The sequence below is a fragment of the Lithobates pipiens genome, unplaced genomic scaffold (genome assembly GCF_037356315.1).
Source record: "Lithobates pipiens isolate NorthernLeopardFrog02 unplaced genomic scaffold, aLitPip1_a1.2 Scaffold_157, whole genome shotgun sequence".
Classification (NCBI taxonomy): domain Eukaryota; kingdom Metazoa; phylum Chordata; class Amphibia; order Anura; family Ranidae; genus Lithobates; species Lithobates pipiens.
Window position 1 is genome coordinate 741,998 of NW_027507746.1, and position 25,595 is coordinate 767,592.

The following is a 25,595-nucleotide window of genomic DNA, read 5'->3' on the forward strand; positions in this document are numbered from 1 at the left end:
AGGAGAGGGGGGGAGGAGAAATGGAAAAGAGACAGAGAGAGGGGGAGGATGTGTGGAGAAGAGAAAAGAAAAAAGAATAGAGGGGAGAGATAGACAGAGAAAAATATAGAAGTAGAAGGATGAGTAAAGAGAGTAGAGAAAAAGGAGAAGGGGAGAGGGAGTAGAGGAGAGCAGGAAGGGAGAGAAGAAAGTGAAGGAGAAGAGGGGAGAGAGTGAAGAGTAGGGGAGAAGGGGGGGAGGGTAGAGAAGTAGGTGAAGGGGGAGAGAAGGGGGGTAGAGAGAGAGGAAGAGTAAGGGGAGAAGAGGGAGGGGAGAAAGTTAGGGGGGAGGGGGAGAGAGAGTAAAGGAGAGGGAGTAGGGGAAGAGAGGAGGAAAAAGGAGAGAAGGGGGAAGAGAGAGAGATAGAGAGGAGGAATAGAGAGGAAATAAGAGAGGGGGGTGGGGAGAACAGGGAAAAAGAGAAGGGCCCAGAGAGAAAAGAAGGGAGAAAGAGAGGGGGGTGGAAAAGAGGCAGAGAGAGGAGGAGGGGGTGTGGGGGGGAGAGAAAAAAAAATAAGGGAGGGGAGAGATAGAGAAAAAAATTGAAGGAGAAAGGAGAGTAAAGAGTGTAGAGAGAGGAGAAAGGGGGAGGAGGGCAGGGAGGGAGAAAAGATAGATGGGGGGGTAAAAGGGTAGAGGGAGAAGAGAAGGAAGGGTAAAGAGGGGAGAAAGGGAAAGGAAGAGGGAAGAGAGATAGAAAAGAAGAAACAGAGGTTTAGATGGAAAACAAGAAGGGATGATGAGATAAAAAGGAGTTGATAGGAGGGGGGGGGGGGGGGGAATGTTTTATTTCAGAGTGTTCTCATCATAATGTTTCCTTCACATATACAATGATCTCATAGATGTACATCCATATTCCATGCATTATACTCTGGAAAGTATTTATGAATCTGTATTCTCTGATCTGCGATAAAACCTTTAGGGCCTGGTCACACTTGCGGGCAGGGGCGGACTGACCATTGGGCCACTTGGGCACTGCCCGAGGGCCCCCGAGCCACTAGGGCTCCCCATCAGGGTTGCCAGCCTCAGTAAAACCAGGGACAGTATGTAAAAATCTATGTTACTATCTGTCTCTGAAATGTCCTTTACCGACATCCTTTTGGTCTAAAAATCCCGAGATTATAGCTGCCCCACCTCTCCAGTACCTTCTCAGCCACTAGAAACATGTCTGTGTGTACTGTGTACATGTATGTGTATACTGTTTGATTGTATACTGTGTGTATACTGTGTGGCCCCATAATCTTGGATTGCCCGGGGGCCCCACCATGAGTTGTCAGTCCACCCCTGCTTGCGGGTTGTTGGCACTTTCCATGGTTCCATGGTTGAGGCCCATACAGGGGACAAGTCAATATATTGGTGGTCATACATTGTGGGGGCATTGTGTTAAAGTGTGTGAATAAAGTTCTGTTTTTTTGCGTGTTGAGGGACCCATAAAAGTCAAGGGTAGCACCTCTAAACGTGTTATATGAATTTGCTTCGTGCCATCAACACATCACAACGCACAACCTGTGCCGGGAGGATGGCTAGTGGATATCAAAGGATATTCTGGGAAATGAAGGTTTGGTGGGTCTTTGTAGCTGGAAAGCGGTAAACTCACCATTTCTTTTCTGCATCTTCTTGGCTTTCATTTTGACCACAGCTGACAAAATCCTCTGATTGTCGCTGGAAAAGGATCCTGTAATAGAGTGAAAGATACGCCGAATAATATTGGGGTAAGGTCACCAATTAGATGGGGGGGGCTGGGAAGATCCTTGGAGACATTTTACAGAGAGAGAGAGAGAAATCTGGACATACTCTCATATTTCAACAAACCACACAAATTCTCGGGTAAGTCCACCACCCCACTTATATAGACCCCATAGTCAACACCTGCTGAAATAGGGGCAGTTAGCAGTAAGATGACTGTCATGGTTATGCAATAGTTTGTTTGCTTACCTGTTTCCGTGTGTTCATCTCTAGAGACCAGCCGACCCTCACCTGAGTGCTTTGGTAATCCATCCTCTGGCATGGCTCCACCCTAGCTCCTATCAGAGAGCTCTATATTAACCTGTGCACTGCAGGCCAACCCAGCTGATCAACCTTTGTGTGTTAGCTTCCTGTTTCCTGCCGTGTGCTCTGCTGTTGTTCCGTTACCGACTTTGGCGTGTCCTTGACTATCCCTGTTTGCCTGTGATCCTGACCTTTTGGCGTGTCCCTGACTATTCCTGTCTGCTTGTGGCCCTGACCTTGGCTTTGTCCCTCACCATCCCTATCCTCCTGTTGCCTACTGTGGGTGTGAGCTGGGGGACCCTGGGGGTTGCGACCTGGAGCCAGTTGCAGCCAAGTCCATCCTCACCACTAGAGGTGCTGGTGAACACCTGCTGGCTCTTAGACTCCACGCTCCCAGGGAATCTTACGCTCTAACCCCGGTGGGATCCATCTTGGGGTTCTGGCGGCCCTGCCTTCCTATCACCTTGACCCCCATCCGCAGCAGTCAGCCGTAGGGTCCACAACCTTGCAGTGCACTCCTGATCCCTACAGTGTGCATCTGTCACCTGGCCTCAAGGTGACCTGACAATGACGTAACTCCCCATAACAACCCCCCCCCCCCTCGACAAACCCACCGCATCCTGACATTACCTAATACTTCAGGGGATGTATAACGCTTCATCATTAATGCGCTCTCTGACACTTTAGTTATCACTCTGGCACCTGTAGAGACAAGAAAACGGGCTTCAGTCTACAAATAAACCCAACTTAGCCATCAGCCAGCCCTTTGAACTATACACACATTCACCTTCCCAGACACTATTGCTGCTATATACTCTATATCAGCCTTTCTCAACCTTTTCAACACAGAGGAACCCTCGAAATAGTTCTCCAGTCTCAGGGGAACCCCTTCTAAAAAAATGTAATCTACAACTCATGATACATTAGTGTGATGGTCAGTGGGAAGAATGGTCCTTACACTTGTGTCATTGGGAAGAATGACCTCCTAACAGATAGCTACAAAGATCAATGGTGTGAGTGTGAACTTATCTGAGAGGCAAAAATTGCCCAATGCTGAAGGAACCCCTAGCAACCTCTGGAGGAACCCTGGTTGAGAATCACCGCTCTATACTATTACAAGGCAAAGACAGAATGTGCCGTATATAGAGTCATTTCATCACAATTTTATTCCCTGAGGTCTGTGTTGACGGGCCTTGAGCTTATACCGATAGCACCAGTTTGATGCCAGATCGTTCAGAATTCACTGACATGTGCATCTGACCCAAGGTTGACCGCCTTCTAACCTGCTTCAAGCTGGTTTTGCATTGATATAGATCTGGCATTGTCAACAAAAGGTCCCTCCTGAAGTTGCTAAGGGCTTCCTCGAGTTGCGGTTGACTGACCTCCCATATGATGGGGTCCTAATATTTCCAGGGCATACTCCATTTAGCAGAACCAGCAGCATGACACCAAAGATCTTTTTATTTGTTTGTAAGGATGGCATTCTGCCCACCTCTGTAATGCCTCGTACACACAATTGGATCTTCGGATGTGAGCTTGTTGGCGGTAAGTCCGACTGTGTGTACGCTCCATCGGATGTTTGTTGTCGGACTTTCCACCAACAAATGTTGGCTAGCATGTTCTCAAATTTTCCACCAACAAATGTGCGTTGTCGGATTTTCCGATCGTGTGTGCACACAAGTCTGTCGGACAAAAGTCCAAAGTAGACAAACACGCATACTCGGAATCACGCATCACTATTCAACTTCCTTTTTTATCGTCTTGTACGTCTCTACGTTCATAATTGTTGGCCAACATTTGTGTGAACGTGCGTATGCAAGACAAGTTGGAGCCAACAACCTTCGAAGAAAAAATTCCACGGTTTTGTTGTCGGAAAAAAATCAGATCGTGTGTACGAGGCATAAGGGGTTTCCAACTGACCATCAATGTAAGGCGATCTTTTCCCACCAACCAGTGAATTGGTTTTAGCAAGGGTTCCTTGAGAACTGAGAAGAACTAAGTCGACCAGGGGGGGTCGCCAAACTTTCTAAACAGAGGGCCATTTTACTGTCCTTCAGACTTTATAGAGAGAAGAAAGCTCATAGAAGGGTTACTCCAAGAGGTACCGCCACGAAACCGGCCGAGCAACATGTCTATCCTACATCAACGTGTCCCCACTTACTTGTGGGGTCCCCTGCAACCATTACTAAATAGTTTATATTGTAAAGATCGATTGTGAACTTTATTGTCTCTTTTTAATTTATACATTTTTGTTAGTGTCTTTTAATGTATTTAATAAATGTAAATGAAATGCTACTATTTGTGATTGCCATATCTGGGTACCATAATAGACCCTTCCATTTTCTGTGCTCAGGAGTACCTCCTGGAGTAACCCTTCTATGAGCTTTCTTCTCTCTATATGCTATTATGGGATGATGGTACCCTTACCTTCCCTTATCGTTATTTATCAGTACCCGCAGAGGCGATTCCATTTCAAGTCCTTCGGACTTTAGAGGGGCTGGACTGTGGCCAGTGGGAGTAGAAAAGGTCCCAACATCAGTGGGAATAAACAAAAATGCCCCATCCTTGGCGTCAGTGGGAGGAATTGTGCCCCCATAATTGGTGTCATTAGGAGGGATTGTGCCTCATCGTTGGTGTCACTGGGAGGAATTGTGGACCTTCATTGGTGTCGGGGGGGGGGGGGATTGTGCCCCATTGTTGGTATCTGTTGACGAAATAGTGCCCTAAGGGCCAGGCAAAAGCAAGCAAAGGGCCACAGTTTGGAGACCACTGACTATTATGGGAATGCAAAACCTGTTTAAGCCCCTGTACACACGGTCGGAGATTTCCACAACCAAATCCGTCGGATTTTGCCCGTCGGATTTTGCCCGTCGGATCTTGTCTGAAACTGTTACATACACACGGTCGGACAAAGTTGGGGAAAAATCCGATCTTTCAGAACGTGATGATTTTGTTACGATGGGACTACATTCAGGCTAGTAGCCAATAGCTTTGATGTAGGAATTTGATCTGAGCATGCGTGGCACTTGGTCCGATCAAAATTCTCTACACATGATCGGAGTATGTCCGATCGGCCCAGTTGGTCGTGAAAAATATTTCCAACATGTTGGAAAATTGGGTCCGACGGATATTCGGACGGAATCAGTCCGATGCAGACCACACACAGTCGGATTATCCGACGACACAGTCCGATAGGACACATTCCGACGGATTCTCCGACCGTGTGTACAAGCGCTTACACAGACAAAAGCCTGTCGATACAAGCCCTTATTCCACTATGGCATGAAAGAATCATTATAAGGGGGCCAAGGCTAAACTATAAACACATTTCTGGTATCCTATAAAGTAATACATCTGCTGGTGTTGGGGGAACTTCAAGGCTAAACCACCAAGATAATGACTTGTTCTTCCACTGCACATCTCCAAACCCCCCACACCTACTTCTGAGGTCCTTCACGAAGCTTTCCATGGTTGACAGCTTCTCCATCATCTGGGAATCTGGTGGAGGAGAACATTCATAGATTAAGGTGATTGGCCAACCCCTCACCAAGCATCACCCTTGTATTCTCCTTACCATCCTGGTACAACTGGCTCAATGTGGAGTGCACTTCAATGCTCAGGTTCCTCAGCTTCTCCTCCAGATTGCGTTCGGTCTGATTCACCCCCTGGCCTGTCCCCGGACACAGAAAGAACCACAGTTTTAGTTCCAAGGTCAAGGATCTTCAATTGCTCAGTGGATAGACCCATCCATACCTCATCCACAGGCCTATTCTAAATCAAGAGATCCCACACTGATAATATGTATAAAGTAAATGTGTTCTAGGTGGGCACAACTATTTCTTGCACAATATATAGAGAGTTTTAAATTTTCTACGGAATCAAAACACAGATACACAAAAAAAAATATCTGGGAAATGTGAACCTGGGACAGAAATTCCCAGAAATGATCATGCAGATGTTATTGTATTATTCGAGAATTACTGTAACAGTCAGCATTCTCTTACAAAGGACAAAAAATAATCACATGACCGGAAAAAATACGTGATTAAACAATTTCTCCTAGATGAAGATACGGGAAGGAACAGAAAGCACTTATGAAATAGTTGTTCCGTCCAAGGGCGAACTGACCACTCATGGGGGCCCCGGGCAATAGGAGATTATGGGGCCACACAGTATACACAAACACACACAGTATACACAAACACACACACACACAGTATACACAAACACACACACACAGTATACACAAACACACACACACACAGTATACACAAACACATACACACACACACACAGTATACACAAACACACACACACAGTATACAATCACACATTATATGCAGACATGTTTCTATTGGCTGAGAAGGTACTGGAGAGGCGGGGCAGCTATAATCTCTGGATTTTTAGACCAAAAGGATGTCGGTAAGGGACTAGGGTTGCCACCTGTCCAGGATTCACCCGGACAGTTCGGTTTGGAATCATGTGTCCAGGTTTTGGACTGTCTGAAACCTGGACACATTATTTAGACTGGACTATGGCTAGGGTTACTGACTGCAGTTGTCTCAGCTGAGAGTGTCTGTTACATTTTTTCACACTGCCCAAAGCCAACACTAACAAACCTCCCACCCAAACACATACAGAGGGCAGAGGAGAGAGGGCTCGAACTGAACCTCTTCCCCCCACCTCTCTTTGTCTGCCCACACTCCAATCCCTGGCGCTGTGCCTCAGAAAAGGAAAGTGGGGGCTGGAAATTTGAAGTCCAGCAGCCTCAGATCCATCTGGATGAGAGGTGCTGAATGCCAAGGGGTGAGTGAGCTCACCATCCATCCCTGTCTGTGACTGAAGTCTTCCCCTTCTCCCTCTTGCCTCTGAGTAAGTACACCAAGGTAAATCAGGGTTCTCAGAGCACCCCTTACATCAGAGTTCCCCTTTACACCAGAGGCCACAGTGTTCCCCCTTACATCAGAATCTTCTCCGTACATCAGAGTTCTCAGTGTACACCCTCAGTATTCCCAGAGCATCCCTTATGCTAGAGTCCCCAGAGTTCTCCCTTACATCAGAGTCTGCACAGAGTCCCCCGTTACAGTAAAAGGGACTTCTGTGGATTCTGATGTAAAGGGAGACTCTTGTTATTAACTTCATATGATTAGAAATGTTATTTAGTAGCAAAATATATGTATAGTTTATACTATAAAAAAAAAGTGTTCAGGTTTGACTTGAAGAAAAGGTGGCAACCCTATAAGGGACATTTCAGAGACAGATGTTAAAAAAACAAACACACAAATTTTTACATAATGTCCCTGGTTTTACTGAGGCTGGCAACCCTGATGGGGCCCCCTAGTGGCACGGGGCCCTCGGGCAGTGCCCGAGTGGCCCAATGGTCAGTCCACCCCTGGTTCCATCCTGTGTTCACACCGACAGAGGTGGTCTCGTTATCCTACATGTTCCCATAGACTCCAGTATTTCTTATTAGTACATCTGCAAGAAACTCAGTCATATTGTCCTTCTAGAACATTGAACAGGTCACTCGGTTTAGGGCTGTGGACCTTACATGTGTGAAGATGGAGTGCTGCTGGAACAGATATAGTTTTACATATATATATATATATATAAAATGGTTGGACAGTTTCCAGAAACAGTCAGAAGTCTCACAATCCCTGGTCATAAATAAAAGTAAAAAAAAAAAGCAAGAGAGGTTGTGCTCTCTCAAAAGACATGGGATTTTTGATTTGAGATAGCATGTCTGTTATTAAGGTGATAATATAAATTGATTAAATAGTATCATATAAAAAATATCAGTCTTAATACATATTTTGGCCCATGAATTGATGCTTGATGTATGAAATCAGAGGCGTGGATATGCAGGGGTGGGCCAACGTGTTTTTCGCACAATGCTTCTTCAGGACACCGCATACATCTACGATTTCATCGAAGTTTTATATAGGACATAAGACATGTTATTAGTATATTATCAAGCAAACAGTTGTAAATTCATCTGTAGCGGCCACCGCCCCTTGCTAGGCAGCCTTGATTTGTTGGGCTTACCAGTTACCTTCTCTCGGCCTGCTCTTCCACATCTAGGGGTTCCCAGGGTTGATACCCAACGACTTGAACGCTGACACAGATGAAGTCCTTTAACAAAAGGTTTTATTTTTGCAGTAGTAACATCCAATAGCACAGTCTCTTGTGGGAACAGAGGGCACGGGGTGAAGAACTCGGGCGCCTTGAACTGCAGGTCTAGCAAAGTCTTCATTTCCACCCAGAGAGTAGCCACTCGCAGCTGGGTACTTCAAGGCTGAACAGATCTCTAGCCGGAGATTAAGGATGAGCCGAACACCCCCCTGTTCGGTTCGCACCTAAACCTGCGAACAGACCTAAACTTCGTGTGAACTTTAGAACCCTATTAAAGTCTATGGGACTCGAACGTTCACAATCTAAAGTGCTAATTTTAAAGGGTAATATGCAAGTTACTGTCCTAAAAAGTGTTTGGGGACCCGGGTCCTGCCCCAGGGGACATGGATCGATGCAAAAAAAAGTTTTAAAAACTGAGGTTTTTTCGGGAGCAGTGATTTTAATAATGATTAAAGTGAAACAATAAAAGTGTAATATTCCTTTAAATTTCGTACCTGGGGGGTGTGTATAATAATGGGGACATGGTGCTTTGAGGGGTCACAGACCCCCAAAGCATCCTCCCAATGTTTAGGGCATGTGGCCTGGTACGGTTCAGGAGGGAGGGGGGGCGCTCTCTCGCCCCCCCTCTTTTCCTGCGGCCTGCCAGGTTGCGTGCTCGGATAAAGGGTCTGGTATGGATTTTTAGGGGGACCCCCACGTAAAAATTTTTTTAAAATTTGATGTGGGGTTCCCCTTAATATCCATATCAGACCTGAAGGGCCTGGTAATTGAATTTAGGGGAACCCCACGCTTTATTTATTTATTTATTTTTTATCAATGAATGAATTGTCGGCTAATACAGAGAACACTCATTGAGTGTTCTCTGTATTACGGGAGCCGACAATTCAAACAGATTTTAACCACTTCAGCCCCGGACCAATTGTCAGCCTAAGGACCAGAGGTCTTTTTACAATTTGGCACTGCGCTGCTTTAACTGGTAATTGCGCGGTCATGCAATGTTGTATCCAAACAAAATTTGCGTCCTTTTCTTCCCACAAATAGAGCTTTCTTTTGATGGTATTTGATTGCCTCTGCGATTTTTACTTTTTGCGATATAAATGGAAAAAGACCGAAAATTTCGAGAAAAAAAGATATTTTCTACTTTTTGTTATAAGAAAAATCAAATAAACTCAATTTTAGTCATACATTGAGGGCAAAATGTATTCAGCCACATGTCTTTAGTAAAAAAAAATGTCAATAAGCGTATATTTATTGGTTTGCGCAAAAGTTATAGCGTCTACAAACTAGAGGACATTTTCTGGAATTTACACAGCTTTTAATTTATGACTGCCTATCTCATTTCTTGAGGTGCTAAAATGGCAGGGCAGTACAATGTACAGTGATCGGGGGTGGGGTTTGTGTGCCTATGTGTGCCTGCATGTCAGTGTAGTGTTGGTGCACTTACTTTCACTCTTCTTCTCGTAGTCCGGTCAAAAAGACCGCCCCGAGGAGAATGACATCACTTCCTCCCTGCCTGTGTTTACTATACACAGTGGGAGGAAGCTTCTCATTCGCCAGGAGTGATCGAGAGGGGGTGGCCAGAAACCAATGGCCATCCCCTCATCCCGGATTGCTCCTGCAGCGAAATGGACCGCCGCATCCAGCGGGAGGGGGTCCGATCGGACCCCCCACCCGCTGGAAGGCAAGCACATACATGTACGTGCTGGTGCCTGTACATGCCATTGTCATGACGTACATTGGCATGCGGCGGTCCTTAAAGTGGGGTACCCCCTAAAAAAAAAAAATTTAAAGTCAGCAGCTACAAATACTGCAGCTGCTGGCTTTTAATAATCGGACACTTACCTGCCCCAGGGTCCAGCGATGCGGGGGAACGAAGCCCCCCCTCGCTCCCCGCTCCGCTCGCGGCGCCGTCATGCATACTGTAGGCACCCGGCTGTGGCTTCACAGCCAGGCACCCACTGCGCATGCGCGAGCGGCGCAGGGCGCCGTGATACGCCGTACAGTCACCTGGGACACATGACAGGTCCCAGGTGAATGTGCGGCGCGAGGGGAAGTGATGTCACCAGCCCGGGCAATGAGGAAGGCAGATTACGAGGGACCCCCTAGCAACCGGTATTTAGAGGTGAGTAAAAAATTTTTTTTTGCCAATTATTTTATTTATTTATTTTTTTACGAATTTTAAGCAGTTTTAATTTTTTGGTGGCAACACCACTTTAAGTGGTTAAAAGACTTTTTTTCCTTGCGAAATGACACTTTGTGCAGGGACAGTTCTAAGCACGGGAAACATGCTCCCCTTCACAGGCATACTATAGACACCCCCCAGGTATGAAATTTAAAGGAATTTTACACTTTTATTGTTTCACTTTAATTATTATTAAAATCACTGCTCCCGAAAAAACGGCCGTTTTTAAAACTTTTTTTTGCATGTTTTTTTTTATCCATGTCCCCTGGGGTAGGACCCGGGTCCCCAAACACTTTTTAGGACAATAACTTGCATATTAGCCTTTAAAATTAGCACTTTAGATTTCTCCCATAGACTTGTACAGGGTGTTCCGGCTTTTCGAATTTGCCACGAACACCCCAAATTGTTCACTGTTCGCTGAACAGGCGAACAGGCAATATTCGAGTCGAACATGAGTTCGACTTGAACTCGAAGCTCATCCCTACCGGAGATCATGGCAGTCAGCAGCAATTGACTCAAAACTTGATACAGTCCTGTGAACCTGGACGAGTTGTAACTAAGGGTGACCAGGAACCTTTTTCCATCGTACCTGGAACGTTTCCCGTCCCCTCAATGGTACTGGAAAAGCGTGAATTCGTCAATGTCCTTCCCAACTCAGTAACCAGGCACTTCCCAGGATGCCACTTGCCGGCCCTCCTCCGAAGAGTTCTCCCCCGGTTACTTCCACGAGTTGTGGTGTCCCTCCAAGCCGAGAGCACACCCGGACACCTTGAATCCTCCCTCAGTTACTGCGCCTCGGACCAGTCGGGTCTGAGACCCGGGAACAGACGGATCCCTACCCCAGACCAGGCAGGTCTATCAGGGGCCTTCAACAGGGACATTGTCAAACACCCCGTGACCGGGACCCCTCACGAGGATACCCCGGTCCTGGAACCAGAACAGACCACACAGGGCCTCACGAACTCCTCTCCCCGAACACGTGACCCACACCTCTTAAGTACCCCTTCACAGACTCCTCAGCGGGGCCCAGGCACTCCCACTGATTGGTTCCGAGAAGGCCGATACCCAAACATCCAACCAGGCCTGGTTCTAGACTGTCATGTGCACCTCACCATTCACGTGACCAGGCAGAACTTCCAAACACAGCCTGGCCAGACTGGTGTTAAGGCCCAACCTATGTAATCAACCCTCAGAACCCCACTACTGTTCTGGGGCAAAAACTAAATTTACATGCGTGTGACATTTTTTCCAAAATCTCATCCACTACACATCTATGATTTCATCTAAGTTATATAGGACATAAGATGTGTCATTAGTATATTATCAAGCATACAGCTGTAAAGTAAATTCATTAACAAAAGGTAATAAAAACTCTATTATAATAAATGACACATTTGTGTAATAGCAGGGCATGCTGCATGTGCTCACCTGGTCTGTAAAAATGGACGTCGTGGGCACATCATTGCACAGGCGTCCGCCCGTCATAAGGTACACTTACCTGTGGCTAGTCTCTCTGTGGAAGCCAGATCCACCCGGATAGCAAGTGGGAAAATTGGATCGCGCTAGCTGCCAAGATAGTAATATAGGAACAATCTATGAAAAGGTAATAATAGTATTTAATTGTAAAAAATAGTTTGTAACTAAATTTAATTTTAATGGGGTTACAATGTATAATGGTTTTAAATTTTAAATGGCTACTAGTAGAGAATGAACTGTGCCAGACACATGTTATGGAAATGATATGTAGCCATTCCGTTGTTGTGGATATTATAATTATTAGCCATGTGCGATTGGTTTCGTACAAAAATTTCGTACAAATTTCCGTAAATTCGTACATTCGGGAGGACCTGAAATACGAATTGCTACGCTTCCGAAATTCTGTACGAAATACGAAATTTTGTTTACGAATTTTCGGATCCAAATTCCTAACGAACATTCGTAATTGTTCCGAAATGTTAATGAACCTAAAAAAGTTAAAAACCCCAGGAAGTCAGCACAGCACAGGGATGGTGGGAGCCCCTCATAATGATCACAGCACAGGGATGGTGGGAGCCCCTCATAATGATCACAGCACAGGGATGGTGGGAGCCCCTCATAATGAGCACAGCACAGGGATGGTGGGAGCCCCTCATAATGAGCACAGCACAGGGATGGTGGGAGCCCCTCATAATGATCACAGCACAGGGATGGTGGGAGCCCTTCATAATGAGCACAGAAAAGGGATGGTGGGAGCCCCTCATAATGAGCACAGCACAGGGATGGTGGGAGCCCCTCATAATGGTCACAGCGCAGGGATGGTGGGAGCCCTTCATAATGATCACAGTGCAGGGATGGTGGGAGCCCCTCATAATGAGCACAGCACAGGGATGGGGGGAGCCCCTCATAATGGGCACAGCACAGGGATGGGGGGAGCCCCTCATAATGGGCACAGCACAGGGATGGGGGAGCCCCTCATAATGATCACAGCACAGGGATGGGGGGAGCCTCATAATAGGCACAGCACAGGGATGGGGGAGCCCCTTATAATGAGCACAGCGATGGGGGAGCCCCTCATAATGAGCACAGCACGGGGGGCCCCTCATAATGAGCACAGCACGGGGGGCCCCTCATAATAGGCACAGCACAGGGATGGGGGAGCCCCTCATAATGAGCACAGCACAGGGATGGTGGGAGCCCCTCATAATGATCACAGCACAGGGATGGTGGGAGCCCCTCATAATGAGCACAGCACAGGGATGGTGGGAGCCCCTCATAATGGGCACAGCACGGGGGGACCCCTCATAATGAGCACAGCACAGGAATGGGGGGAGCCCCTCATAATGAGCACAGCACGGGGGGCCCCTCATAATAGGCACAGCACAGTGATGGTGGGAGCCCCTCATAATGATCACAGCACAGGGATGGGGGGGGGGCCCTCATAATGAGCACAGCACAGGGATGGTGGGAGCCCCTCATAATAGGCACAGCACAGTGATGGTGGGAGTCCCTCATAATGATCACAGCACAGGGATGGGGGGGGCCCTCATAATGAGCACACCACAGGGATGATGGAAGCCCCTCATAATGATCACAGCACAGAGATGGTGGGAGCCCCTCATAATGGGCACAGCACAGGGATGGTGGGAGCCCCTCATAATGATAAATTCATCATAATGAACATTCGTAATTGTTACGAAAAGTTAACGAACCTAATGGAAAATCGCATTTCGTATGAAATTTCGGACACGAATTACGAAATACGAAATGGAACGAAACGAACCAAAATTTATTGAAGGCGCCCATGTCTAATAATTATATTAAATAGTGATAAAGAACCATAATTATACCATAATGATAACTCTAATTTGTACGAAGATTGCATATTTTGTACGGAGATTTCATATTTTGTACAAAGATTGCATATTTTGTATTACAGTAAGGGATACACGTTAAAAAATAATAAAAAATAATAAAAATGATAGAATTCAATATGCACAGCTTCTAGTAGGGGAGGGAGGGAAAAAGAGAATATATAGTTTTATAATTTAAACTCTATAAGGTAGTAGATCCCCTATGGACTTACCCCCTATGGACTTACCCCTTGTCCAGTGTACTCATAAAGAAGTTCATATGAGGATCCCCGGATAGCGATACGGAAACATCCAGTGCCATTCAATTGGCTAGGTAAGGGAATCTATTACAAGCGGCTTATTCTTCATGCTGTACTAGTCATGGAGCTTTACTATTATGTATGTGACTATTGGGACTTCGACTTTTGTCATATGTGCATCTCTATGAGTACACTGGACAAGGGGTAAGTCCATAGGGGATCGACTACCTTATAAGAGTTTAAATTATAAAACGATACATTCTCTTTTTCCCTCCCTCCCCTACTAGAAGCCGTGCATATTGAATTCTATCATTATTATTATTATTTTTTAAAGTGTATCCCTTACTGTAAGCCCTTGTACACACGGTCGGAGATTCCGACGGAATGTGTCCGATCGGACCGTTTTGTCAGATATTCCGACTCCATCGGACTGTTTCTGTCGGAGTATCCGACGGACCAAGTTTTCCAACTTGTTGGTAAAATTTTCCGACAAAATGCTCCAATCGGACATACTCCAATCATGTGTAGAGAATTCCGATCGGACCAAGTGCCGCACATGCTCAGATCAAATTCCTACATCAAAGCTATTGGCTACTAGCCTGAACGTAGTCCCGTCGTAACGAAATTACGTCATCACGTTCTGAAAGATCAGATTTTCCAACAACTTTGTCCGACCGTGTGTATGCAACAGTTTCGGACAAAATCCGTCGGACAAAATCCGCCGGACAAAATCTGACGGATTTGGTTGTTGGAATGTCCGACCGTGTGTACAAGGGCTAGTACAAAATAATATGCAATCTTCGTACAAACTAGAGTTATCAGTATGGTATAATTATGGTTATCTTTATCACTATTTAAAGTGGTTGTAAACCCTTACAAACCACTTTGACCTACAGGTAAGCCTAGATTAAGGCTTACCTGTAGGTCCAAGCAATATCTCCTAAACCTATATGGTTTAGGAGATATTTGCCCGAAAATGGGCACCGCTGTCTACGGCGCATGCGCCGTAGACAGCGGCGCGCACGCGCACTGAGCGCGGCATTTCCAAGAATAGAGCTGCCGCGCGTGTCGACTCCCGTGCGCATGCGCGGGAGTGACGTCATCGCGGCTTCGCCGAATGACAGTGGCGGAGCTGTGAGACGCCACCAGCAAGATGGATGCGGCGGACTACAGGGGACAGCGGCGACTTCGCTGGCTCCTGTGTCAGGTAAGTGACACATAATGGGCTACTATGCGATGCGATGCGATGCGATGCATAGTAGTCCATTATGCTTTGCCTTTGCAGGGAATGAAAGAGGAAGTAAACCCATCAGGGTTTACTTCCTCTTTAATATAATTATTAGACATGTGCGTCGTCAATAAATCTGTTTTGTTTCATTACGTTTCGTATTAGAATTAATTCGTATTTCGTAATTCCTGTCCGAAATTTCGTACGAAATGCGAGTTTTTGTTAGGTTCGTTAACATTTTTCGTAACAATTACGAATGTTCGTTATGATGAATTTATCAATTATGAGGGGGCTCCCACCATCCCCTGTGCTGTGCTTGACTTCCTGGGGGTTTTTAACTTTTAGGTTTTTTCATTTTTCGTAACAATTACAAATTGGATACGAAATTCGTAAACGAAATTTTGTATTTCGTACAGAATTTTGGAAGCGTAGCAATTCGTATTTCGGATCCTCCCGAATGTACGAATTTACGGAAATTTGTACGAATTTACAGAAATTTGTACGAATTTATAGAAATTTTCGTACTAAACTAACCGCACATGTCTAATAATTATAATATCCACAACAACACAATGGCTACATATCCTTTCCATAACATGTGTCTGGCACAGTTCATTCTCTACTAGTAGCCTTTTAAATTTAAAACCATTATACATTGTAACCCCATTAAAATTAAATTTAGTTACAAACTATTTTTACAATTAAATACTATTATTACCTTTTTTTTTCTAATTCGTAGATTGTTCCTATATTACTATCTTGGCAGCTAGCGCGATCCAATTTTCCCACTTGCTTTCCCGGGTGGATCTGGCTTTCACAGAGAGACTAGCCTCAGGTAAGTGTACCTTATGACGGGCGGACGCCTGTGCAATGATGTGCCCACGTCGTCCATTTTTACAGACCAGGTGAGCACATGCAGCATGCCCTGCTATTATACAAATGTGCCATTTATTATAATAGAGTTTTTATTACCTTTTGTTAATGAATTTACAACTGTTTGCTTGATAATATACTAATAACATGTCTTATGTCCAATATTAAAACTTTGATGAAATCGTAGATATATGCGGTGTCCTGAAGAAGCATTGTGCGAAACACGTTGGCCCACCCCTGCATATCCACGCCTCTGATTTCATACATCAAGCATCAATTCAAAATATGTATTAAGACTGTGTTATTGTTATCTGATACTATTTAATACATTTATATTTTCTTAAAGATTTTGGTGTTTTGAGTACTCACCTTAATAACAGACATACCATCTCAAATCAAAAATCCCATGTCTTTTGAGAGAGCACAGCCTCTCTCTTGCTTTTTTTCTTTTAGATATATTTACATAGTTAGTAAGGTTGAATAAAGTCACCAGTCCATCCAGTTCAGCCTGAGTGAGTGTGGGTGCGTGTCTACAATTATCCCTATTTTTATTCAAGGTGCCCATATAGCGCCGTCAATTTACACAGTGCTCCACACATACATCGCACACTCACATCAGTCCCTACTCTAAAGGAGCCCACAATCCAAGGTCCTCTACTCACATTCATATACTAGGGCCAACTTTTTGGACAGAAGCCAATTAACCTACCTGCATGTCTTTGGAGTGTGGGAGGAAGCCGTAGTACCCGGAGGAAACCCACGCAGACACAGGCAGAACATGCAAACTCCAGGCAGATATTGTCATGGTTGGGATTCAAACTAGTGACCCTTTTTAACAGATCAAAAAACTCACGGATAGGATCGTTCCTCGGATCAGAGTCACGGATCGGATCATTTTTCGGATCAGCAAATAATAATTGAATTTGCAAAAACTTGTGAAAATTCCACCACCATATAGTCCCCACTGTAACATCCACAATCTCTCCCACTGTAATATTGGCTGAGTATGGCTGACTATCGCAGCGTATCGCAGAGTATGGCTGGGTATCGTAGAGTATGGCTGGGTATCGTATAGTATTGCAGAGTATGGCAGAGTATGGCTGGGTATCGCAGAGTATTGCAGAGTATGGCAGAGTATGGCTGGGTATGGCAGAGTATGGCAGAGTATGGCTGGGTGTGGCAGAGTATTGGTTGAATTATGGTAGAGTATTGGTTGGTTTATGGCAGAGTATTGTTTGGGTTATTGCAGAGTATTGGTTGGGTTATGGAAGAGTATTGGTTGGGTTATGGCAGAGTATTGTTTGGGTTATTGCAGAGTATTGGTTGGGTTATGGAAGAGTATTGGTTGGGTTATGGCAGAGTATTGTTTGGGTTATGGCAGAGTATTGGTTGGGTTATGGCAGAGTATTGGTTGGGTTATGGCAGAGTATTGGCAGGGTATTTCAGAGTATTGGCAGGGTATTGCAGAGTATTGGCAGGGTATTGCAGAGTATTGGCAGTGTATTGCACAGTATTGGCTGGGTATGGAGGGATGGCTGTCACAGAGCAGTGCTTTGGGCACTACAGATCCAGCCCACAGCGCTGCTGACACCGATCTCTCCCCTCCACTGTACAGATCAGTACACAGAGGGGAGGGAGGAACCGGCGACATGAGATGGAGCGATCACATTGTAAACAGCCTGGGTGTAGAAAGATGGCCGCCGCTTCAGAGCTAGGCCGAAGCCGCAGCCTTTCCTAAGGCCGAGACCGCGGAGTGACCGATCAGATCACAGATTGGTGACGATCCGTTGCACCCCTACTTTTTACTGCTAGGTGAGAGTGCTAACCACTACACCGTACATATTTTACAAATGTTTCCACAGGGCGTGGCTTATGGATTTAATATGATGACAGTTGTATACACTAGATACAATATGGAAGAAGATGGTGGTGGATGGAGATAAAGACGGTTGGGTACACTAGATACAATAGGGAAGAAGATGGCAGTGGATGGAGGTGATGACAGCTGGGTACACTAGATACAATAGGGAAGGAGGTGGCATTGGCTGGAGGTAAAGACAGTCAGGTACACTAGATACAATAAGGAAGGCGGTGGCAGTGGATGGAGGTGATGACAGTCGGGTACACTAGATATAACAAGGAAGGAAATGGCAGTGGATGGAGGTGATGCCAGTTGGGTACACTAGATACAACAAGGAAGGAGATGGCAGTGGATGGAGGTAAAGACAGTCGGGTACACTAGATACAATAGGGAAGGAGATGGCAGTGGATGGAGGTGATGACAGTTGGGTACACTAGATACAATAGGGAAGGAGATGTCAGTGGATGGAGATGATGACAGTTGAGTACACTAGATACAATAAGGAAGGAGATGGCAGTGGATAGAAATGATGAGAATCGGGTACACTAGATACAATAAGGAAGGAGATGGCAGTGGATGGAGGTGATGACAGTTGAGTACACTAGATACAACAAGGAAGGAGATGGCAGTGGATGGAGATGATGACGGTTGAGTACACTAGATACAATAGGGAAGGAGATGGCAGTGGATGGAGATGATGACAGTTGAGTACACTAGATACAATAGGGAAGGAGATGGCGGTGGATGGAGATGAGGACAGTTGAGTACACTAGATACAATAGGGAAGGAGATGGCAGTGGATGGAGATGATGACAGTTGAGTACACTAGATACAATAGGGAAGGAGATGGCAGTGGGTGGAGATGAGGACAGTTGAGTACACTAGATACAATAGGGAAGGAGATGGCAGTGGATGGAGATGATGACAGTTGAGTACACTAGATACAATAGGGAAGGAGATGGCAGTGGATGGAGATGATGACAGTTGAGTACACTAGATACAATAGGGAAGGAGATGGCAGTGGATGGAGATGATGACAGTTGAGTACACTAGATACAATAGGGAAGGAGATGATGACAGTTGAGTACACTAGATACAATAGGGAAGGAGATGGCAGTGGGTGGAGATGAGGACAGTTGAGTACACTAGATACAATAGGGAAGGAGATGGCAGTGGATGGAGATGATGACAGTTGAGTACACTAGATACAATAGGGAAGGAGATGGCAGTGGGTGGAGATGAGGACAGTTGAGTACACTAGATACAATAGGGAAGGAGATGGCGGTGGATGGAGATGATGACAGTTGAGTACACTAGATACAATAGGGAGGGAGATGGTAGTGGATGGAGATGATGACAGTTGGGTACACTAGATACAATAGGGAAGGAGATGGCAGTGGGTGGAGATGATGACAGTTGAGTACACTAGATACAATAGGGAAGGAGATGGCAGTGGATGGAGGTGATAACAGTGGGGTACACTAGATACAATAGGGAAGGAGATGGCAGTGGGTGGAGGTGATGACAGTTGAGTACACTAGATACAATAGGGAAGGAGATGGCAGTGGATGGAGATGATGACAGTTGAGTACACTAGATACAATAGGGAAGGAGGTGGCAGTGGATGGAGATGATGACAGTTGGGTACACTAGATACAATAGGGAAGGAGATGGCAGTGGATGGAGATGATGACAGTTGAGTACACTAGATACAATAGGGAAGGAGATGGCAGTGGATGGAGATGATGACAGTTGAGTACACTAGATACAATAGGGAAGGAGATGGCAGTGGATGGAGATGATGACAGTTGAGTACACTAGATACAATAGGGAAGGAGATGGCAGTGGGTGGAGGTGATGACAGTTGGGTACACTAGATACAATAGGGAAGGAGATGGCAGTGGATGGAGATGATGACAGTTGAGTACACTAGATACAATAGGGAAGGAGATGGCAGTGGGTGGAGATGATGACAGTTGAGTACACTAGATACAATAGGGAAGGAGATGGCAGTGGATGGAGGTGATAACAGTGGGGTACACTAGATACAATAGGGAAGGAGATGGCAGTGGGTGGAGGTGATGACAGTTGAGTACACTAGATACAATAGGGAAGGAGATGGCAGTGGATGGAGATGATGACAGTTGAGTACACTAGATACAATAGGGAAGGAGATGGCAGTGGATGGAGGTGATAACAGTGGGGTACACTAGATACAATAGGGAAGGAGATGGCAGTGGGTGGAGGTGATGACAGTTGAGTACACTAGATACAATAGGGAAGGAGATGGCAGTGGATGGAGATGATGACAGTTGAGTACACTAGATACAATAGGGAAGGAGATGGCAGTGGATGGAGATGATGACAGTTGGGTACACTAGATACAATAGGGAAGGAGATGGCAGTGGATGGAGATGATGACAGTTGAGTACACTAGATACAATAGGGAAGGAGATGGCAGTGGATGGAGATGATGACAGTTGAGTACACTAGATACAATAGGGAAGGAGATGGCAGTGGATGGAGATGATGACAGTTGAGTACACTAGATACAATAGGGAAGGAGATGGCAGTGGGTGGAGATGAGGACAGTTGAGTACACTAGATACAATAGGGAAGGAGATGGCAGTGGATGGAGGTGATAACAGTGGGGTACACTAGATACAATAGGGAAGGAGATGGCAGTGGGTGGAGGTGATGACAGTTGAGTACACTAGATACAATTGGGAAGGAGATGGCAGTGGATGGAGATGATGACAGTTGAGTACACTAGATACAATAGGGAAGGAGATGGCAGTGGATGGAGATGATGACAGTTGGGTACACTAGATACAATAGGGAAGGAGATGGCAGTGGATAGAGATGATGACAGTTGAGTACACTAGATACAATAGGGAAGGAGATGGCAGTGGATGGAGATGATGACAGTTGAGTACACTAGATACAATAGGGAAGGAGATGGCAGTGGATGGAGATGATGACAGTTGAGTACACTAGATACAATAGGGAAGGAGATGGCAGTGGATGGAGGTGATAACAGTGGGGTACACTAGATACAATAGGGAAGGAGATGGCAGTGGATGGAGATGATGACAGTTGAGTACACTAGATACAATAGGGAAGGAGATGGCGGTGGATGGAGATGAGGACAGTTGAGTACACTAGATACAATAGGGAAGGAGATGGCAGTGGATGGAGATGATGACAGTTGAGTACACTAGATACAATAGGGAAGGAGATGGCAGTGGATGGAGATGATGACAGTTGAGTACACTAGATACAATAGGGAAGGAGATGGCAGTGGGTGGAGATGAGGACAGTTGAGTACACTAGATACAATAGGGAAGGAGATGGCAGTGGATGGAGATGATGACAGTTGAGTACACTAGATACAATAGGGAAGGAGATGGCAGTGGATGGAGATGATGACAGTTGAGTACACTAGATACAATAGGGAAGGAGATGGCAGTGGATGGAGATTATGACAGTTGAGTACACTAGATACAATAGGGAAGGAGATGGTAGTGGATGGAGATGATGACAGTTAAGTACACTAGATACAATAGGGAAGGAGATGGCAGTGGGTGGAGATGAGGACAGTTGAGTACACTAGATACAATAGGGAAGGAGATGGCAGTGGATGGAGATGATGACAGTTGAGTACACTAGATACAATAGGGAAGGAGATGGCAGTGGATGGAGATGATGCCAGTTGGGTACACTAGATACAACAAGGAAGGAGATGGCAGTGGATGGAGATGATGACAGTTGAGTACACTAGATACAATAGGGAAGGAGATGGTAGTGGATGGAGATGATGACAGTTGAGTACACTAGATACAATAGGGAAGGAGATGGTAGTGGATGGAGATGATGACAGTTAAGTACACTATATACAGTACAGGAGATTTGTGGAGAATCATTTTTAATCTTGCTAATAGCTTTATCATCAATGTAAATTTCCTGTCTTTTTCTTCCTAACAGAGAGTCCACTGGCCAACAGTGATTTTTTTTTGTGGGGGGGTTTGGGGTGTAAATGCTCCCGCAGGATATTTTATTCTCTTATAGTAAACAGGAAGATAAATATGTGGACTGTACACTCACGTGTGATGGTGACGATGAGGATGATAGTGACGAAGATAAGTCCACTGCAAAGTGTTGACAGGGAACAGATGAGGGCTTTGGAGGGTCGCGGGATCTCTCCTTTCATGATGACCCCTAGTAATAACACAGAGAAAAATAGGCATACGTGACACAATGGGACCCTATAAATCTTGTGTGGGCCCCACAATTCATATTATTACTGAGGAACCATATTAAGGAAATTACAACTATAAGACAGAACACCAACTTCTGACTTATGAATTGTGTCCTCCCTAACTCCAAGATCATCTTCTTTACCAAAACTGGATCATAATTCCTCGGGTACCTTGTCCTCAATCCTGGGTGTAATTCTCGGCATCTGTTCTTATTCCATATGTATGGACTCTGCAAAATACCACTTCTCCTGTCCTGTAAGTTGGATGTTCTTACCTTGAAAGCCATTTCCTCTGATTTTGAGTGTTGTGTCTTCTTGAAAGTTCTGGAAGTCCTCTTGCTTAAGTGACATGACCTGGAAAAAGAGCGTACAATAGTATATGCACTGTGATATTGGGGGATGTCTAGCTCAGTGGTAGTTGCGAGTTCACAGCCAACAGGAACTTCAGTTTAAGGGCGTGGGAGCCCACTTTTATTGAAAGTAACAAATTAAAGTTCATACATGCATGGGTTGCCCACACAAGGGTTCTTCTCCCGAAAATTGCAACACAAACAAAAATGCCAAGCCACCTGGCTCTTAAGGCTCACTCAGCCTTGGTCGCAGTACAAAGTTGCCCAGGCCCACTCCTAGGAAGGGGCTCTCCTGACACTACAGGCTTTCACACTCCTCCAAGACCCCCAGGACTCTCTCTTCCAGTTGTCTCAGCTATGGTCTCCCCGACTCTTTCAGCCCACTGACCTGGAACCTCTCCCACATGGAGTGCCATCTCAAGGATATTTCCTGGGTTCTTAAACAGTAGCACAACTCCCTGCTGGCTGCAGCAACTTCTCCAACACCAACTCCCCTCAGATCTGCCTTATAGCGAGTGTGTGCACCCGGACACACACACACACACACAACCTGTAGAACTTCTGGAAAGCCCGGACACAAGACCGAAGACTCCATCCCTCCCAATGCTCTTTGAAGTCTTCAAGTTTCCAGCCCCAACCCAGACTTACAAAATCCAGAGAAGACTTAAAACATAGCTTTCTCTGCTCACCAATCTTCTGCTGGAACTTCTCAAACTGCCTCTTTGTGAGTCCTGTGTCCATTTTACCCTCATTTTCACCAAGACAGGACCTCTCACTCACACTATACATACACAGAGAGACAGATCAATGAAAAGTTCTCCCTCTCCCCTTCTCACCCCCTCTCCCACTCCATCTCCTTAGTGCTGCCCCCCCCCCTAGTGAAGATGGCCTGTTTGGGTCCTTCTGTTTCTCACAGTGATGACTCGCCATGTACCTGGACCCAACAAGCACCGACTCACCAGATTACAGTGGAATCGGCTTTTATTATATGTGGAAGAAGCCTTAAAAAAGAAACTTGGTTAACCCTTTAAAGTCCACATTTTTCAATGAGTTAGCGTGACTCAAAATGTGCTCTACCAAACGGTGGGGCAGAACGTTAGAGGGTTAACACAGCAAAGCAATTCCAATAAAGACAGCATGACACAATATCAAATACCGGCACCAACAGACTGCAAGTACAGCACAGTATACAGGAGGCTACCGCATCACTTGGGGAAAGTTGTCTTAGCCCCCGTACACACGGTTGGACATTCTGCCAACCAAATCCGTCGGATTTTGTCTGTCGGATTTTGTCCGTCGGATTTTGTCTGTCGGATTTTGCCCGTCGGATTTTGTCCGACGGATCTTGTCCGAAACTGTTGCATACACACGGTCGGGCCAAGTTGGCGAAAAATCCGATCTTTCAGAACTTGATGACGTAATTTCGTTACGACGGGACTACGTTCACGCTAGTAGCCAATAGCTTTGATGTAGGAATTTGATCTGAGCATGCGTGGCACTTTGTCCGATCAAAATTCTCTACACATGATCGGAGAATGTCCTATCGGACCAGTTTGTCGGAAAATATTTCCAACAAGTTGGAAAATTTGGTCCGACGGATATTCCGACGGAAACAGTCCAATGCATACCACACACAGTCGGATTATCCAACAACACGGTCCGATAGGACACATTCCGACGGATTCTCTGACCGCGTGTACGGGGGCTAAAAGGCCACGACTCCGAGTCAGTGGGGTATAAACTGCTGTCCTATCGGCATTGCGAGTTTTGAATTATTTGTAGGGACATTCACACCAAACTGGGAGTATTAGTAATCCCAATAAATTCTCCAAGTCTTATTGCTAATGCCCTGTACACACGAACGGGTTTTCCCGTCGGAATAAACTCTGAAGGTTTTTCAGACGGAATTCCGCTGAAACTGTCTTGCGTACACACGATCACACCAAAGTCCGATTGTCCAGAACGCGGCGATGTACAACACGTACGACGGGACTAGAATAAGGAAGTTCAATACCCAGTAGCCAATAGCTTCTGTCTCGTACTTGCTTCAGAGCATGCGTCGTTTTTTGGTCCGTCGAAACAGCCTACAGACGAGTGGTTTTCCCGATAGGAATTAGTTCCGTCGGACATATTTAGAACATGTTCCATTTCTAGGTCCATCAGAATTTTCAACGTAAAAAGTCAGATGGGGCATACACACAATCGGAATACATGAAAAGCTCCCGTCTGACTTTTTCTGTCGGACATTCCGCTCGCGTGTACGTGACATTAGAGAAGACCAGTGGTGGGACAAGGCCATCCAAAGCCCAGGGCAAACCTGCCAAATTGCACCCTTCCCCACACCCCTCCCCACACAAAAAAAATAAAAAATATTGCCACTCTACGATATTACTTTTATAGCACAACCCCCCAAACCCCCCCCCCCCCCCCTGCACAAATCCTCTTCTCCCATCCCTCTTCCCAACACAAATACCCCTAAATCACCACTTCTAGCACACCTCCCAAATTTGCCCTCCTAGAACAATTCTTACCCCCTGACGCCCCCCCCCCAACTCCCTTTCGTAAAACACAAATCCCCCTCCGCCCCAGCCTACTTGTGGTGCCCCCCCTATCTCACGTGATACCACAGTGTCCAGGGCAGCGTCCCTCCTGCCCACCCCTTTGTCCCGGCCCTGGAGAAGACTGTCTACTAAGCTAGAGTAAATGATAAAAGGGCCACCAGATGGTTCTTTTTCTGCGTCTACCTTTGTGCCTGTCTTTGCTTCAATTATTTTTACATAGTTACTTAGTAGGTGAGGTTGGGAAAAAAGACACAAGTCCATCAAGTCCAACCTATGTCCAACCTAATTTCTCTGCATGTCTCTCTTATCTTGTATTTCTCTGGTCTCCCATCAGTCTCACCCTCTCTCTCCTCGTAGTTCTCCAGTCTTATAATCGTTCTCTCTCTTTCTCACCTTGTATTTCTCGGTTCTCCTGTCGGTCTCTCTCGTTCTTTCTGATTTGGAACTCCTATGATAATGATGATGACGATACAGAAATTGCTGATCCCCCTATTTTCTCTCTGTTTGTTGAGTTTTCCTTGTACTGCCCTGTC

At 45.7% G+C, this 25,595-nt stretch overlaps 1 protein-coding gene across 2 annotated transcripts; it reads right to left on the reverse strand.

Moving 5' to 3' along the window:
* Nucleotides 1-1,636: 1,636 nt before the first annotated feature.
* LOC143981429 (asialoglycoprotein receptor 1-like) lies at nucleotides 1,637-25,595 on the reverse strand (the record flags this gene model as incomplete). Of its 2 annotated transcripts, XM_077479258.1 has the most annotated exon segments (7): nucleotides 1,637-1,714; nucleotides 2,659-2,730; nucleotides 5,470-5,526; nucleotides 5,603-5,698; nucleotides 21,998-22,111; nucleotides 22,427-22,505; nucleotides 25,456-25,595. In XM_077479258.1, coding segments are annotated over 6 exon segments (493 nt in total), but the record flags the coding sequence as incomplete, so codon positions are not given.